Here is a 17081-nt window from a genome sequence, read left to right on the forward strand (position 1 = left end):
TGCCAAACGTGTTACGGCCCATAGACCACCAGTAGGAAAACAGCCACTTAAGCGTGTGTGTGTGTGTGCGTGTGTGTGAGAGTAAGAGGGAAAGAGAGAGAGGTTGTTAAAATATCATAGTGGACCTTTGCAATTTGCCAAACATCCTCACGAATAATAACAACACATAAACACTTAATACACACTTTATAAAACTGAAATAAAATAAAATCCATCCTGCTGGTGACAAACATTTTGCTGATCCACGTGAGTCTTAATATTAATATTATAGCCCATCCGGACAAATAAAAGATGCCACTCTTTTGCTTCATTCTCCTTTTTATCACTGGGTTTCTGGAGAGACCCCATTCAGTCTGCAGCCTATACATTTATATTTCAAGGATTAGACGGGCACCGCACTGGCTCCAGTGTTTTCTGCGGGGTGAAACTCTAAACCAATCCATTAGTAAATGAGTTCACTGCGACACTGGTCCTCGGTGGTGCAGTTGTTGGTTTGAGCCATATAGATCACATTTCTTTATCTACACCAGAGTCTGAAACTTAAACCCCCCTTTCAATATGTTATATGGGGCGGGATTGAATTATAATATATACAAAATTTAACCAAAAACAATTTCACAGAAAACGTTTTTGTTTTTGAAGACCTTAGATCTCGCTAAGGCATATTTTTGTGATAAAGATTTAATGCTTTGAACTCGTTTTAGTGCTGTCAAACTCAGTAAAATGCACTTCTAAAGACTCTGGAGCAAGGCTGTAAATCACGCTGTAAGATTTTACGGGCAAACGTGTGAAAAACAAAACGTCTCAATATTCGGGAATATGGGCGAATGTCCAGGCTATTAAATAATAAAAACAGAAAATGAATTCAAAACTGCGGGTTAAACATCCACGTGATCGCTTCAGTGCTATGCTGCTATTTGAACTCGCTGAAAGGACAGGCCCTTGAAATGCAGCATCTCATTTTCGAGGTCATAAAGACGAGAATTTAATTTGTGTAGTATATTAAATGGAAACACTGCAGAAAAACAAATAATTTATGAAATTTGAAACGAATTGTTTAGCGTGTGTTCATTAATTTGAAGCACTTTCCTCTTGGATGGACCGCTGTCTCACCAAGCTCAAATTATAGCTACTGGGGAAAAAAAGTATATATTATTGTTTAAAAAACAGAAAACATTCAAATGTCCACTTTTCTCACACATGCGCAGTTAAAAGCCCAAAACCTCAATTTGATTCAAATGTAACTAATGCTGTGGGATTTATAATGTGGAACAAGAGTAAAAGCGGATACCCTATGCAAAAAACAAACAAAAAAACCCTCTGAGGTAGGTGGACACGGGACTAGGCTGGGGTGTAAGCAGCACTCGGGCTGTGTAAAACCCTCAGTGCTTCAGTAAATGAGCTGTCTGATGAGCGGCTCTCGGGTTTCTCTAATATTTCTACCACATTGCGCCGCGCCTCCTCCTTTAACCCGAGCAGCCCGGGGGGCGAGATTATTTCAAGATGTGGACTCTCCCCCTCTGCCACGGCCAGTGCTGGTCTGCTCATACCCCGACAAGGAGTTAATGCAGTACTCGGATAGGCTATCAGTCGTTAGGCCTATTCGTTCCAGGGAGCAGGGATTCCTCATTCTGTACTTTTTTTCTTTTTGTCCCCACGCTGTCTCATTCGTCCTTTATTAACTTATAAACCCCGACTCCCTTCCTGTGTGCTGCTGAAATCCAGCACCGATTTCACAGAAAAAAATTAAATAAACTTTTTTTCCCCTCTCCCCCCTTCTCTCATTAATCTGGGGTTTATGCGTAAAGGAGGCAATTGATCTGAGCTCTCTGAATTATGCTCTTCCAACTCCTTATTTGGACTAATTAGCCCTTTGACAGCAGCATACACCAGAGCATTTTGTGCAATATTGATTTTAAAAAAATAGGTGAAATGTCGCACTTTTACTCAATTTCAGTGCGCGACAACTCAAAACAGTGAAAACACTTCATAAAAATGTCATCGTCAAAAAGACAAAAGAGAGGGGTGGTGGGGGGTAAGTTTCCTATTGTAGGGTTAATTTTTCCCCCTCAAATATAGAGGAAAATTGAAACGAGCACTGGCTCACTTAACAGATGGTTTTCAGTCTGTCTAAATCCAAAGTGCTATTTCAGCTGTATGGACTGGAACAAAGCCGATGCTGTTTAAATTGAGTGAAAAATGTCAGATTTAGTCTCCATGGTGTTTGAGCATTGTGGGGTTTTTTCCCCTTAAAGGAAAATGTCACTCCAACAACATGTATTTAACATGAATCATTTATTTATTTAAAGGGAAAAAAATCCCAAATCAACAACGCATAGGTGGATTCCGGTTATGAGTGACGCCTGGTATTTCTTAGTTTCATATGGCAGCTCACATATGACTGACTCCACATTGGGCAACAGATTAATAAATATAAGTAAATATAAGTAAACCCTTTCGTTGCCTCGGAGATTTGCCCATTCAAGATGCTCTAAATGTCTCTTCGATTAGGAGTAAAAGAGGTTTATCCGGTTATGTGGATGGCAGTTTAAAAAAAAGGCAGCTCCTTCTCTCAAAACAAAACACAACTGTTGACATGAGTGAGTTAAATGAAATTGGAGCTGCAATTATCAGCTTAACAGAGTTTCCTGTCATGTTGGAAAATTAGACCTGGTACAAGTGTACTGGGGTTAGACCCCCTCCACCACTGCCACCATCACCACTCACCCACCCGCCCCTCCTCATCAAAATCATTACGCATTTCCTCAGAGGACCACCTCCACAAATATGCAATTACGGCCTTGGCTTTTACTGCGCTCTGCTCGGTAAACACGCTCCGGGCATGTGGAGGAGCACATGCCCATGTTTTAGAGAAACTCTTTTCTTGGATGGATAAACAAACGAGGTCGGCAGACCAATCCATAAACAAACAAACAAAACAAAAAATTTAAAAAGGGAACAATTTCAACGTGATGTGCCGGGGAGCCATGTGTGCCTTCTGGCAGGGAGGGGGCGCCATGACAATACTTCGCATCCGAGTCCAAATGTAAAACCCTGAGAGGATGGAGGATGAGCTGGTATTTGGGTATTAGGAGTCGCGCAGTTGTGTGGCAGGTGTGCGGGTGCGCCTTATGGTCTGCATTGGTCACTTCAGTCCTCATGTGCGCAGCTCCTGTTACAAAGTGGTGTTTTTTTCTCTTTGGGAAATACCTTTGACCACTGTGGTGTGCACTTGATGCTGCCTCCCAGCTGCTGCCCCTGAGTGTGTGTGCGTGTGTGTGTGTGTGTGTGCGTGTGTGTGTGTGTGTGTGCGTGTGTGTGTGTGTGTGTTTGTGAGAGAGAGAGAGAGAGAGAATGTGAGTGCATCACACAAACACTCAGACTCACACATGCACACTTAAAGCTGTCCTCATGAGTTATGTTTTCTGTCCTTGTGCTCCAGAACAAAGCAGTGAATCATGCTGTTTGCATCCCCCCACCCCATCTCTTGCCACACTGGGTGATGCAGCAGACATGTGTGCATACCTCACACTCTGCCAAACAACAACTTAGGAGGTAAAAGAAAACTCTACAAGGTCATTATTTCCCCTCCATAGTTCAAACACTGCCACATACTTTCCACAGCCCGGCTGGAGCCAGCAGACTGTTTGTGCCAGGACCGGGGCTCGGCCTGTATGGTGGGTCTGTACAGGGCAGGCTGGTACCCGCTGACCCCTGCCCTCTCATTAGTGGGACGTGGAGCAGCGGAGTACCGTGCTCCCCAGGTCATGTTACATATGGCTTGCAGTCTGCTGCGCCGCATTAAATGTCAGCTTTGAAACCATCTGAAAGATCAGAGGTCAGTGTTTTTAATAAGGCCAGAGTTCTGGGGGAGTTCCCTCCTTTTTAACTGCTCGCCTGAGTATGTTTCACGTTGCGTGTTTGAAATTGTGGACAAAATGATCCACTGCACTGTTTGGTTTGGCGTTGGGGATGTCCTGGGGTTTTTTTTCTTTGTTTTTGCCCATAAAAAAGCATTTTATTTATGAAATCTTTAAACATTCTGCTGTAGAAATCCAAACACGCCGTCTTTGTGGCAGCGCTTATTTTCCTTTTCTGCTGAATTCATAGGCACAATACACAAAGGTGGAATTTGGAGTTTTCTGTTCCCCCTCTCCACCCTCCTCTCCCCTCCCCGTGAGATCCACAGACTATGGGATCCTGCTGGAAATGGGATATTGTTCTGGGCTCCAACAAAGCTGTTTTCACCCTCTTCAATATTACAGGAGGAGCTACCTGATACCTAACAATCAGCTAATCCACTGCCCATGGCAACGAGGTCACCTGTGCACAGGTAACTTTATCCAGGTTGCCTGCTTCTCTCTCCCTTTCCCGATAGTCCCTGCCATTTTTCTTCTCCCCCTCTCTGTGACTCAACAGTGAGCACAGACAAACAGCCTCTGTTTATTTAGGTCATCAGCTAGATCATATATAACTCCCGTAGCCAGGATTCCCCGAGCAAGGACGACTCCTATAATCCAGCACAGACACACACTGCAGAAAATAAAAATCCCCTGCTGTTCATTCATTTGTCAAACTTTGTCTCCATCTTATCTCTCCACTGCTGGTTTGGTCAGGTGCCCATTGCGCGAACAAGTATTGGCTTGTGATTCATGAATTCACAGCGAATCCCCTCAAGCCTTGAGAAGAGCCTCGGCTCTTTTCTGGATCAACTCTGTGTCTGTGAGTGACAGCACCTCAGATTCATTCTTCCATATGTTGAAGTTAGGGAGTGGGGGACTTGGCCTTCGCTCAGGGAAAAGACCATTGGATTGGACTGAGCTGTGGGGAGCTGCAGACCCCCCACCCAAAAGGAGCTTTACCTCTGGAAATCTCATTGCTGTTTATTTGAATTACAGAGACTGAGATGAGAAAAGGAGGCCTAATGAACTCCAGGTTGCCAGGCATGTGCAAACGATCACTGCAGGTTTGCAGAGAGCTGCACCAGGCTCGCTGGATTAAAGTGTGCCAGTTCACCCCTCCCCAACCCCGTATCCTCACAATCTGGCTGCACAGGACTCCAAAACACTGAGATGAGATGTTCTTTTTGTCCGTCATAAACTTCCATTTATCTCAGACATGCTGTGACGAAAGAGAATTAAATAACGCTATTAGTCATCTTCTAGAAAGAATTAAAAATGCCTGTTTTCCGTTTTTATAAATATAAACTTTTATTGCAGTATGGAGATTTAGAAAAATACATTCACATAATTTCAGATAACAAACATATAATTCAAACTAAGATTAAAAAACAAAAAGCAACAAAGACACAAAAAAAGACTATCTTTTGCCCACAACTCGTTTTTGGTTTATGACATTAAAGCACTGAGGATACTTTCACTGAAATGCCCACTCAAATGAGAGGATCATGTCACAGATCCTCAAGAAAAGTGTTACGAGGCCACTAGCATGTAGATCCACTGATAAATATGCATGGTGCGAGTTGGCCATGAGGTTGAAATGTCCCGCTTACGGTCACGTATGAAAGCGAGAACTCCTGCTGTGAAAAGCAAATGGGCTCTGCACTCCTGTGTCTTTCCCTCAGTTGATACCCGACTAATGTCCCGGCGACGGTGACAGTGGGAAATCTCTGAAGCTGCGTGGCAGCGCACGAGCCACAACAGAGCTTCATTTTATGTTAGTCACAAGACAAAGATTAAAAAAGTACAAGGCACAAGTGTCCCAAACACGATGATGCCACGCAAAGAGAAATGACCACAATCTCTCTCTGTTTTTAAAGTGGGATGATTTAAAAAACAAAAACACAATTTGTCCACTTAGTCACGTCCATAACTTCTGTCCCTTTGTTCCTTATACTTTTCGAAAGCATACGTGATGTTTGCACCTGGTTTTTACAGAAAAAATATAATTCGTGATCACTGACATCATGGAGACGGGTCATAATGGAAGATGATACAGCATGGTGTCACCACATCAAGTTGACATACTATTAGCTGCAGCATTAGAAAAAACATGTGACGTCCAGCGTGCGAGCTGACCTTTTTGATCATCGTTCATATGCTGGTCTCACAGGTTGATGATGAGGCTTGAAATAGGAGCCATTGCCGAGAGGGTTGTGCGTTTGTTGAGGTGTGTCACACATGACAAAACCCTCAACACAAAGGCTGTTTGAAACACATCCGTTGTATTGTCACTATGGTAGTGCAAATGCCCAAACAGGCCAATGCCATTGTGTATGTTAAGTAGCAGAAAGGCACATTTTGTCTTAAATGTTGTCCCATTTTTGAACCCTCCCAGCCCATTTGGTATGAGTTAAAGCACAAAAAGCTGCACTTTTTAGTACTGATTTGTGAGGCTTTTGTAGACAATCTAAAGTGCTTACTGAAGGACACTCCCCCACCCCCAAATCAGCAGCTTTGTGTGTTTAGTGACCTATTCTCTTTATAAACGCGTGTGCAGTCCTTCAGTAAAGCTGTTGCTGTTTAACTGACCATTATCATAGAGGCTCACTTGCTGTTCCCCCTACAGCATGACCTTTTTGGTTTGACCCAGATGACGCATTTAGTTTGGAGGAACATCCTTGTCACATGACTCGAGGCTTTCCAGCACCTGCTTCTGCAGATCAAATCCACTCAACAGGAAGTAGCAGGTGCAGTCTATAAAAATGCACATTTAGACACGGCTTAAACGCTTACAGCAACGTCTTCTGTTAGCACATCACCATCGTAATGTTTCGTCTTAGGAAGCTGGGCTTTAAAAAAAAATCTCACAGGCTTTTTTTATTATTATTATTTCGTGATAAACTGATAAAGCCCACCTACTAGGCTCCTCTCTGACTTGAGTGCATTGTAAAAGTCAAATGAATGCAAATAATTTAACATTGAAAAGGAAATGAATGTTTTTTAAAAAAAAAAACAAAACAAAAAAACAACCCACACACACGCACACAAAAAGGAGTAAAAAGATTCATCATATCACTGCTTGGGCGGACTTGAGTGCTTCTGCAAAAGGGAGAGGTTTGAGGTTAAAGGTCAGCCATGTCCTCATCCATCTGCACTGTCTGTAGTTTGGCCAGCTCCTTTCCCTCCGTAGCCTCCATCTCCCCACACATTGCCCGCACCATTTCGTTCATGCTTCCTGAACCCGAGCCATCCACCTTGCTCTCTGAAAGGTTCATGTAGTTGTTGTTCATGCCGGGGCCCATCAGGTGTGAGGACGGTGCCCCTCGGACCTCGTGGCCCCCAAGGTACTCTGTGGGCTGGAGGTGGTGGTTGCTCGGTTCTGTTTGAGCCATCAGGGGTGTACTGACAGTGAGGGTGGTGTAGACCTCTGAGTCCGGGCTGGATGAGCTGACGGCAGTGACCTCGGCGGTTGAGGCGGGACCTCGGCTGGAGGAAATCTCTTCTGAACCGGAGTAGTTGATTTGACCACTGGGGTCCAAGTGGAGCCCGTGATGGTACGAGGAATAAACACCTCCCTCCAGAGGCTCCTTCTTGATGGATGGCTGGCCGCTATTGCTCATGCTGTAGAGAACCGTACTGTGGTGCAAAGATGCCATGGTCAGTTTGTCCTGCTGCTCGAATGAGTCGCCACTGGAGGAACTCACTGCTACATTATTCAGAGCCATGGTACCTGTGGTGATACAACAATAGATCAATACATATATCTTTCTCCAGTTTGGCTGCAGTAGATCCCCTTCCCGCTGCCTGATCCCCTCTTCGGTTCTTGCAGTATTATGCGTTCCATTTACAGCAGGCCTTGGCCGCAAAATTGCTGTTGTGTGTCTTACACACTTTGAGGACGTTAAGATCGACCCTGCAGTTGCACCAGAGAACAAATGAATAACGCTGCCAGAACTCAAGAGAAAGCTGCAATTTTCTGTTTTTTTTCTTCTTCTTCTAATTATTCATCCTGGTTTACATTCTCTGCTTCATGTCAAAGTAAGTGCTGTAATGGCTTATTCCCTGTTAGTGCATTTCATGGCCTCTGATTGTCTGCAACATATTTCCCCTCCCCTGCTCTGGAGATCAAGAGCGTAATGATGATGAGTGATGGTGACTTCAGAACTTGTTTTTATCCATCTCTGGGGTTTTAAAAGGACCACCACTTCTATATATACGTGTATGTGTGTGTGTGTGTGTGTGTGTGTGTGTGTGTGTGTGTGTGTGTGTGTGTCCCTTCTATATTTCTTCTGGTCTGTGTTATGTGCACCATCAGCCCCTAGGGCTATGGCCCAAACACAGACAAGCCAATAAAGCAGGTCAGATATATTGGGTGGGTGTAGTAGAGACCTGTTGACAAACCACTGGGGACATTTAAGGAGGGGAAAGAGCAACAATCACGTATTATAATGCAAGGTGGTATAAGGCTGTGATTTCTGTGCTATAGATTTAATTCAGATCTTCATTCTGATACAACATTGGATTCTGTTTTTGTACTTTTGTTGACTTTAAAAGTATATAAAGACAGTTTGAGTCATATATAACTGTCTGTTATTAAAATCAACAGCAGATGGCTCTAATTTTTATCTAAAAATCTTTTATCTCCCTTATGAGACATTGTTGCTTCCTTAGTGAGAATAGTTAAAGTACAATTATTCTTAGCATAGTTATATTTGTATCCATGTCCATTCTGACTCAGTCTCTTCCATGAACATTTCAGCTACACATGACCACGTAACCTCTAAAGGTAAAAAAGAAGATCAAAGTATTAAAATTGAATCATCTTAGACAGCAAATCACTTCATGAACCCACCTTGTTGTGTAATTGTTGAAGAAGAGGAGGCAGAAGAAAGCTGCAGGGGAGGAAGACCTACGTCGCTGTTGAGTAATGAGCTGCCATCGCTGTCAGAGACTCCACTTGGTACCTGGACCAGGCTGTAGCCACCCAGCTGCAGAGCGCCTGATGGGGAGCTGAATGTCAGAACAGAGGAGCCGCCATTCTGGGCAGCCATGGTGTGAACCCCTTCCAGCTTCACCTCTGACCCATTCACACAGCCAGCGTAAGATGCATATGGCAGGGTGGACTCCTCAGCATTCCCTAGTCCTTTGTCCTGTCCTGTCTGCATCTGCATGTCCACTCCAGAGCCCCCCAGCAGCACCCCTCCAGAGGGTCTCAGAGGATTAAATGCCAGGGGCTGGATGCCCAAATTGAGCCCGTTGAAGAGGATGTTTCCAGGTGAGTGGAGGTAAGATGATCCACCATTGTGAAATACAGTAGAGGGCGTGTTACTGGTCACTAGACTTCCATTGTAGAGACCGCCACTGCTGGATCCAGGAGGCATCTTGATGTCCCCGATCTGTTGGATGACCACCCCACTGTCCAGAGGTCCCGTCTGAATAGGAAGGTTCCCGTGGGTTATCACCCCATCTGAAGAATTGGAGAGAGGACGAGGAGACAGCTCCTCCTGGCCTTTACTGGACTCATCCTCTGTGCTGTGGTTTCCATCTGATTCACTGTAGAAAAACAAAAGAGGAGGGAGAAAGATGGCAAATGGTGTGTAACAAAACAGAGGAAAATAAAAAGGGAAAATTTGTGTACCATTTGTATATGTTTCTGGGAAGGAAGAACACTATAAACACCGACACAATTAGACCATAAACTCGTATAATGGAATTCATTTCATTTCCACCCACATTTTGCTTTTAAGCCAGAGCACACAGACTCACATTTATTGCTGGGTTATTACAAAGCTTTGAAGGCAGGCTGTGTCTGTGTAGCCCTCTTACCTCATGGAGAGCTGCATGGACAACAACCAGGCAGCGTCAACAACCGTGCAACCATTTGGCGCAATAAATTCTGGAGTGACAAAATGCCAGCTCTGACAGGACAAATGGCTTCAAGTATTTATTTATTTGTTTTGCCTCTGATTTGGGACGTTCCAATGAAAATTCTTATTTTTAATTTTCCAAGAATAACAAAGTGAAAGAATAGGAGCAGCTATATTAGCAGCCTCATTTTGTTTACTAGCCCCCTTTTAAAAGACTGATTAAAACAGCTGCACCACTTCACACCCCCACTCCCCCCTAAGGGACACACACACACAAACACACACGCATCTAAACCCACCACTTCCAGGAAAATATAAAAGGGTGTCACAAGTTTAAAAAAAAAAAAAAAAACAGGGGAAAAAAGAGAACGAAATCAAAGGTTTATAAAGATTTAAAAACTTTGAAATTATTATTTTTTTACTGGCGATTTTAAGACAGCTTACAATGGTGTGTATATGCCTCTGTGTGTGCGCGCGTTCGTGCGCGTGTGTGGTTAGAGAGACAGAGGGGTCACCTCCACCAGGTGTGCGTCATCTTTGTTCACTCAGAGGGAAACATGAAAGAATAGCGTGCACATGTCAGTCTGTTTGTCTGCGGGATTATGAAATGAAGCGCAGGAGTTGATGGAAGCTCTGAGATCCTTTCTTGATCCAAAAGGAAGAAGGGGAGGGCAAAAAAAAGAAGTCATGATCATGAAAATGATTTATGTGCTACTGAGTACACGCGCACCACCAAGTGTGTGCGTGCGCGCGCTCAAACACACGCACACACACCACGAATAGATAAGAAGATTTTAACCTTTCAAGTCATCTTTTGAACCGTCTCATTAAAGTTGCCCACTCCCCGCGTCTGATAGTTTAATCGCTGAAGTGTGTATTTTGTTGCTTATGGTTTCCATGCCTCTTAGCACCAACGCACTTGAAACTTGATCTGAATGGCAACAGCTTCATATTTCAAAACATTAAAAGCGTGCTCCTAACCCCTTTTACAAATAAATTTTTGTGTTTCTGAACTATGAATAGTTATTGATTTAAATTGTTCGTTCTTATTTGTGAGGCCGGCAAGACGATTATGAAATACACTCGGTATTGTCAGTAGTCGAACTTGGTCCAACTGCATAATATAGCCGCTTTTCCATTAAAAAAACAACAACTTTTAAATACTTGGTAAAGTTAATCGGCGTTCATTTTAATTAAAGGGCCTTTTACGCACATAATCTTCAGAAGTAAAATTTATTGCCGTTTGATGAGCGATCTGTGACGGGAAAAGGTCTGTGGCGTGCTCCTTTTGTTGCCTCACCTTTTTGATTGTGCTTCCGACGGGTTTCTGTCTCTCTGTCTCCTGTTTTTGAACCAGTTGCTGACCTGGGTCAAGGAGAGTCCGGTTATCTTGGCGAGATTTCTTTTCTCCGCTGGAGACGGGTACCTATTTTGATTATACAGATCCTTCAGTGCGTTCCGCGACCTCTCCTTGAAACAATAAACAGTCTCCTCGCCGTCCCAGATAGTCCTGGGGAGAGGATACTTTCTCCGGATTCGGTACTTGTCCACTGCGCCCAGGGGTCTACCCCGCGCCTTCTCCGCCTCGGTGTACCGCGCTTTGTACCACAGATCTTGCAGAAAGGTGTGGTTGGACGGACTAAAACTGTGGTTCTCCAAAATACTGTACAGCTCCTGATACCGAGCCTGATGGAAAGCTACGAGGGCTTGAGCTTTCAGGATGCTTTCGTTGCCCCGTAGCAGGTCACTCTGTGGCAGGGACCACAGGAACCTGGCCAGCCGGTCCACATTGCCTCCCTGCTGCAGTGCCTCGCAGACACACGCCACTTGCTCCGGGGAGAAAGCAAGAGAGGAAGCGGCATTCACCAACAGCTCAGTGCGCACCGCGTCAGTGCTGGGAGTCGTGCGCTCCATGGGCAACTCCGCCGCGTCCAGCGCCACAAGCTTGATGCACTCCCGCGTATCCACCTCCTTCACATTTTCCCTCTTGATGTCATTTGCTGTTGTGACTTCTCCGGCAGAAGAAGAAGACATTTTTTTTTTTTTTTTTGGTTCAAGCCTTCCCTGGTAAAGTCACTCCTCCCCGCTCGATCAGGTTACCTCCTCGCCATGCGAATGCGATCGGATATCTGACAGCAGCTGTAAGTAGATATCTCTCTCCCCTTTTCCTTCCAACGTGACTTTTACTCTGCGGGGACTGGAGCTGGAGGGAGACACGGTGGGGTCTATCTACAGGAGCGCCTCGCTATTGGCCGTCGAGGGCCCGTAAGGGAGGAGCGAGCATGGATTCAGACGCGAATGTTTGGTTTCCAGCTGTCAGTCATATAACTTCCAGTAGATTAACGTAGCTCACCTGTGCAAGGTGAGTGCTTTTGTGATCGTGGGAACGGGATATCTTTGTTGTCTGTATTGTCAGGAGATCATTTGTCTGTAGGTATGCACATAAAAGAATGTTTTATTTCCATCTCGATGTATGGAAATCCAAACGGAAGTAATGCTGGGAATACTGTCACTCACTTTATTTAGCCAGTTTACATTTATTTTGACAATTTTAAAGTAACAAATGTTAACAAAAAATAGATATCAGATTTACTCACACTTTAAATTTGTTTTTATTGTTATTTCAGGAATGAAGGTAATAAAGTTTCAGCACAGATCCTGCTTTAAGTGGCTATTGCGAGGTTGTAGCCTACCCCTCCCACCAAAGACTGGATCAGAATACTATACGCGACCAAAGTAATGTCAGAAAAAAAACAGCACACCCCTATGAAAGATATCATATGAGGACTAGACCTCAAATTTCTCTCAAGAGTAGCTCATTCCCAAATCAGGTGATCTGTCTAGCATCACGTAACAGGTGTCCAACACCACATCATTACTGATATTTGAACTTTAAATTATGTTTTCATTGAATCTTTTATAGTAAAAGAGTCTCAGATCGTCTTAACAATTACTAGCATCCACATATAGTCAATAAACTATTATAGCTCAAGCACTGGGAGGAATGAAAACTAAAAATATTTAAATATCAAACTAATTCCTACGAAGTTCACGTTTTCTCGCAATGATTTCATAAAACTAACTTAATGTAACTTACGAGTTGTTTTCCCAAATTCACAATCATCCAGAAACGATATGATGTCAGAAACCCAGGGAAACAATGTCTGGGTTGATTTTTGTTTTTAATTATGTTTCTGCTCAGACTTACAAGATCATATGCAAGTTTTTTTTTGTTTTGTTATATTTACTCGATTACTACCATTACTACTACTATTACTACTAGCTAAAGTTATTTATTTACTTAATTTATTTTACCTCGCTTCCACTGGGACTCCCTAGCAACCCTTGCATGTATGTGCGCCAGCAGCTATTTGCACCTCACCTCTAAAAGCAATCATTAAATAGGAACACATCTTATTAATGCCGTTTCCTGTCGGACCTCATTTTGTGTAACGCAGTGGTTCGCAGCTTGGAATCTGACAGGAGAGCTGCAGGTTATTGACGTGTTTTGTTTTGTTTCTGAAGTGCTTTTTATTATTGCCATTATTTTTTTAGTGTGGTGCAGACAGAAATGGACGAACAGGGCTGTCCGAGATGTAAAACAACCAAATACAGAAACCCGTCGCTGAAGCTGATGGTGAACGTCTGCGGCCACACGCTGTGAGTATTCACACCTGACAGCTACAAGGAAAGAGCACAAATCCTCCACAACATCGCGGCGTTTCTGCTCCAGGCTGCTCGAAACGACACGCAAACACAAAGCACCCCCCAAAAGCAGCTATAATATAGCGTTTAAAACTGTTTCCGCACATACATCTCTAGTCTTAATTGGGGGACTTGGACGTAAACAAAACTGATAAGCCTCGAATGCTGACGGTTTGTTGGGCTAGCTCATATTTATAGTCTTGGTGTTAAATAGCTGTGTCATTGTAGACAGAAAGTGTGCTTTAGAGGTGGGTTATGTTTCCTGATAGAGCTACACAATTGCAAAGCTAGGCTAATACTGCTGGTAAACACAGTATAGCGGCCATTGTTTACATATGACCTACACTGGCTGTAAGCAGCTCAGCTTAGAGACCTCTGTAGAAAAGCAGACCCTGCAGTTGTGTCTTTGTGTGTGTGTGTGTGTAAAGTACAGCAAGTTTAGGATGGCAGGGGGAAAAGTGACTAATGATGAGGAGCATAAACACCCTGTGCTGAGTTTTGAACCACATAATGAATATGAATTATTCAGAGGTTTTTGAAAAGGGCCAGCTCAAAGGTGCAAATCAAATTCGAGTTTGACTGCGCAAGTTTTTCCATGTTAATCTGCCAACCTAACTAAAAGCTACATTTTTATTTGAATGGCTGCACCTCTGCCACAGGTCTGGCTTAATTTGGAATTTGTCATTTTTGCATTAAACGGAAAATATAATGCAAAACCTAAAGTAATGTATTTTATTATTATAAGAGGCAATGATGAGATGGTTTGGAGGGAGGATATGTTGGTTAAAGGATATTGAAGATGGAGCTACCTTGCTGGAGGAAAAGAGAGAAGCCACAGTGATGGAGGAAATGCAGAGGGTTGGTTTGACAGAGGATGAAAGGGACAGAATAGGGTGAGATGGAGGTAGATGATTCACTGTGGCTACCCCTAAAGGGATCATATGAAAGAAGTAGAAGATTATGATTATTATTTGCATAACATACAGAAATGGATGAAAAGTTAGCATGTTTCCATTTGTTCGTATTCTGCTACTTCTGTGCAGCAGCATCATGTAGATACTTTTTCGAACTTCACTGTGCATTTTTCAGCATTTAACCTTGTCCGCCCTTTAAAAACATGGACGTTTAAATGAAGGGGACATGTTCTCCATGAGCATTATGCAGCGACGGTGGTAGCTTGATGAGCACATCTTTTTCGACCCTGTCTGTTTATTGACCGTGCCATCAGGAAGTGGTCGTGCTTTGTCATCAGGTCAGCGGGCTCATAACTCACTGCCTCTGTCTGGATGCAGGACTACACACAGAAAATTAAAATGATTCTGCAATGAAGCAATTTGGAAAGATGTCCTAGCCCGGGTCACCTTGGATCTGTTCCTCAGAGCCGGTGCGACAGTGAATTTATGCATCACTTGGAAACTGCTGCACTCCCTAACCATATTAGTATTTTCATCACTGATGCTTTTTGGCTTTTCTTTTCTCCCCCCCCCCCCCTTTTTTTTTTTTTTTTTGAAGCAAGTCTTACAGAAATGCTACAAGATCTGTAACTCTGTTTCAGGGTTATCCATTTTCTCATTTTTAATCAACAACGCTCTTCAGAAAAACTATATAAGAAAAAGAAAATCTAAGAGGTTAATGCACATGGTTAGTTTTTAGATGGTTATATAGTTTTTGACTCTGTGCACCAAATCTTTAATCCAAGGGGCTTAACAAAAGCAAACAAACAAAAGCCTTTGGATAAATGAAACTAAGATGAATGAATATATACCAGAATTATTTAAAGAGAAAAGTATGGAGAAAGAGTGAAACAGCTCCTGATCTAAAGCATATCACATCATCTGTCAAGCATGGTGGAGGCAGTGTTATGGGATGAACACGTATGTCTGCCAGTGGAACCTGGTCACTAGTGTTTGACAACGTGACTGCTGATAGAAGCAGCACAATGAATAATGAAGCATACAGAGCTAAACTCTCTGCTCTCATTCAGCCAAATGCTGTAATACTGATCAAAGAGCTCTTCAAAGTACAAATGGATAATGACCCAAAGCTTATTGCAAAGCCAACCCAAGAGTTTCTCAAGCCATAGAAACTGGATATACTTCAACGGCCAAGTCAGTCACCTGATCTCAAACCAGTAGAGCATGCTTTTCAGTTACTGAAGACAAAACCGAAGGTAGAGACCCACAATTGTCGAACTGTCCTGCGTGTACCCTGCCTTTCACCCTATGGTAGCTGGGATGGGCTCCAGCCTCCCCGAAGCCTTGATAAGGATAAGCAGAAGAGAACAATTTGATTCCCAGCATCTCCAGTCTGCATGTCCTTGGTATGAGAGAGAGAGTGTATGTGATAGGTAAAATGCTTTAAAGATGTAAAATCTAGTGCCGTGTGTGTGTGGTAGCATAAAGCACTTTAAATGTTCATGAAGTATAGGAGGGATATATATAAACACCGGCCTGTTTACCAGGAGAAAGTAGCACTAGTGAGAGCACAAAGCAGTTCAGTTATTCAGAGCGATAATGCTAATACAACACAACCAATTCTTCGCAAAACAAGTCATTTGAAGATATCACCCAGGCCTCTGTGAAGCCATTTTCTTCAGTGACTGTCCATTAAAGGATTAATTGACTTACTGAGATACATATACTAGATGAATCATAAACAGCTGAGAATACTTGGACTCCATTTAGATAAATGTAAGAATGTCTCTTCTTTGAGTGGCCCGTCCAGTCTGCGCTGACTAGCCTTCAGCAGTTGCATTATTAGCTTCTCCATGCATCTAAATTTAAACTCCACCGCAGCACATTTTGTATCCTTGTCACCAGGGGCATTTGATGTGGGTTATTTATTACCTTTGCACAATGACACTGGGTCCGTGTCCTTTGGCATTTGACACTGGGCACAGGCAGGCAAAAACAGTTGTAGCTGAGGCACACAGTGCTGTTTAGAAAGTGGACACAGTGATGCTAACATTACAATTATAATCGTATGCTGCAGGATGATCTACAGCAGCAATGCAAGAAGTCGTTTTGGGGATCGTTCAGATTTTTTTTTTTTTAAAAAGCGTCCAGTGTGAAGTTCAGACATGTTCTTGGCTTTTCTTTAAAGTACTATAAATGTGCGGTTGGGGCAAGCTTTTAGTTTAAGCAGTCATAGTGTTGGTCTTTGGCATTTTCTGATTGTGATGCTGCAGGTTTTGCAGATTGTTTAGATTTCATACAATGACATTACACAAATCCATCTCTACTTGGTCTTGAATCGACCCTTGGTCTAAGATGGAAACAAAAATATAGAGATCACTGTAACAAGCAAACAAGCTCGGTCTCATGCTGTCTCCTGCTTTTCTGTTTTTGCACTTTAATTCAAAAGTGACACAGCAAAGACGCAGGCAATGTCACTGAGAGATGGTGGGGGTAGTGGTGGTAGAGGAGTCTCTTTGCTGAGCCAGGGCCCTGTTTACCTTCCCCTTACCACCCCCTTTCCCTGACCTGCTGACAGCTGCAGATGGGAGAGATAGGAGCCTGGAGCTCCGAGCAGGACAGGTGAGAGAGGGAGGAGTCAGGAGTGCTCAGTCAGCGACAACAGCCTTGAGACTCAGAGATGGCAAGTAGCT

At 43.4% G+C, this 17081-nt stretch overlaps 2 protein-coding genes across 2 annotated transcripts in view; one reads left to right on the forward strand and one right to left on the reverse strand.

Moving 5' to 3' along the window:
- Nucleotides 1-5192: 5192 nt before the first annotated feature.
- On the reverse strand, nucleotides 5193-12196 carry six4a (SIX homeobox 4a). The gene is made up of 3 exons (XM_082515836.1): nucleotides 11070-12196; nucleotides 8755-9455; nucleotides 5193-7632 (listed from the first exon to the last, which is right to left on the reverse strand). Exons 1-3 carry the CDS (start codon nucleotides 11801-11803, stop codon nucleotides 7025-7027), a joined length of 2043 nt encoding a protein of 680 aa, XP_082371962.1. The 5' UTR covers nucleotides 11804-12196; the 3' UTR covers nucleotides 5193-7024.
- Nucleotides 12197-13199: 1003 nt separating this feature from the next.
- mnat1 (MNAT1 component of CDK activating kinase) overlaps nucleotides 13200-17081 on the forward strand; it is a 34382-nt gene continuing 30500 nt past the window's right edge. Inside the window, exon 1 of the mRNA XM_082516211.1 lies at nucleotides 13200-13429. Coding sequence (XP_082372337.1) covers nucleotides 13341-13429 — 89 coding nt within the window. The 5' untranslated portion in view covers nucleotides 13200-13340. The remainder of the gene's footprint in view (nucleotides 13430-17081) is intronic.

Source organism: Aulonocara stuartgranti (genome assembly GCF_965226115.1).
Source record: "Aulonocara stuartgranti genome assembly, chromosome: 19".
In the NCBI taxonomy this organism is placed as follows: Eukaryota; Metazoa; Chordata; class Actinopteri; order Cichliformes; family Cichlidae; genus Aulonocara; species Aulonocara stuartgranti.

What these genes read in the sequence shown, in the direction of transcription:
- six4a (XM_082515836.1), bottom strand. Translation starts at nt 11,803, where the DNA reads ATGTCTTCTTCTTCTGCCGGAGAAGTCACAACAGCAAATGACATCAAG. An exon ending in TCGGAAGCACAATCAAAAAG is followed by an intron (nt 9,456 to 11,069) that starts GTGAGGCAACAA and finishes GTTTTTCTACAG; the next exon opens with TGAATCAGATGGAAACCACA. An exon ending in TTCAACAATTACACAACAAG is followed by an intron (nt 7,633 to 8,754) that starts GTGGGTTCATGA and finishes GTATCACCACAG; the next exon opens with GTACCATGGCTCTGAATAAT.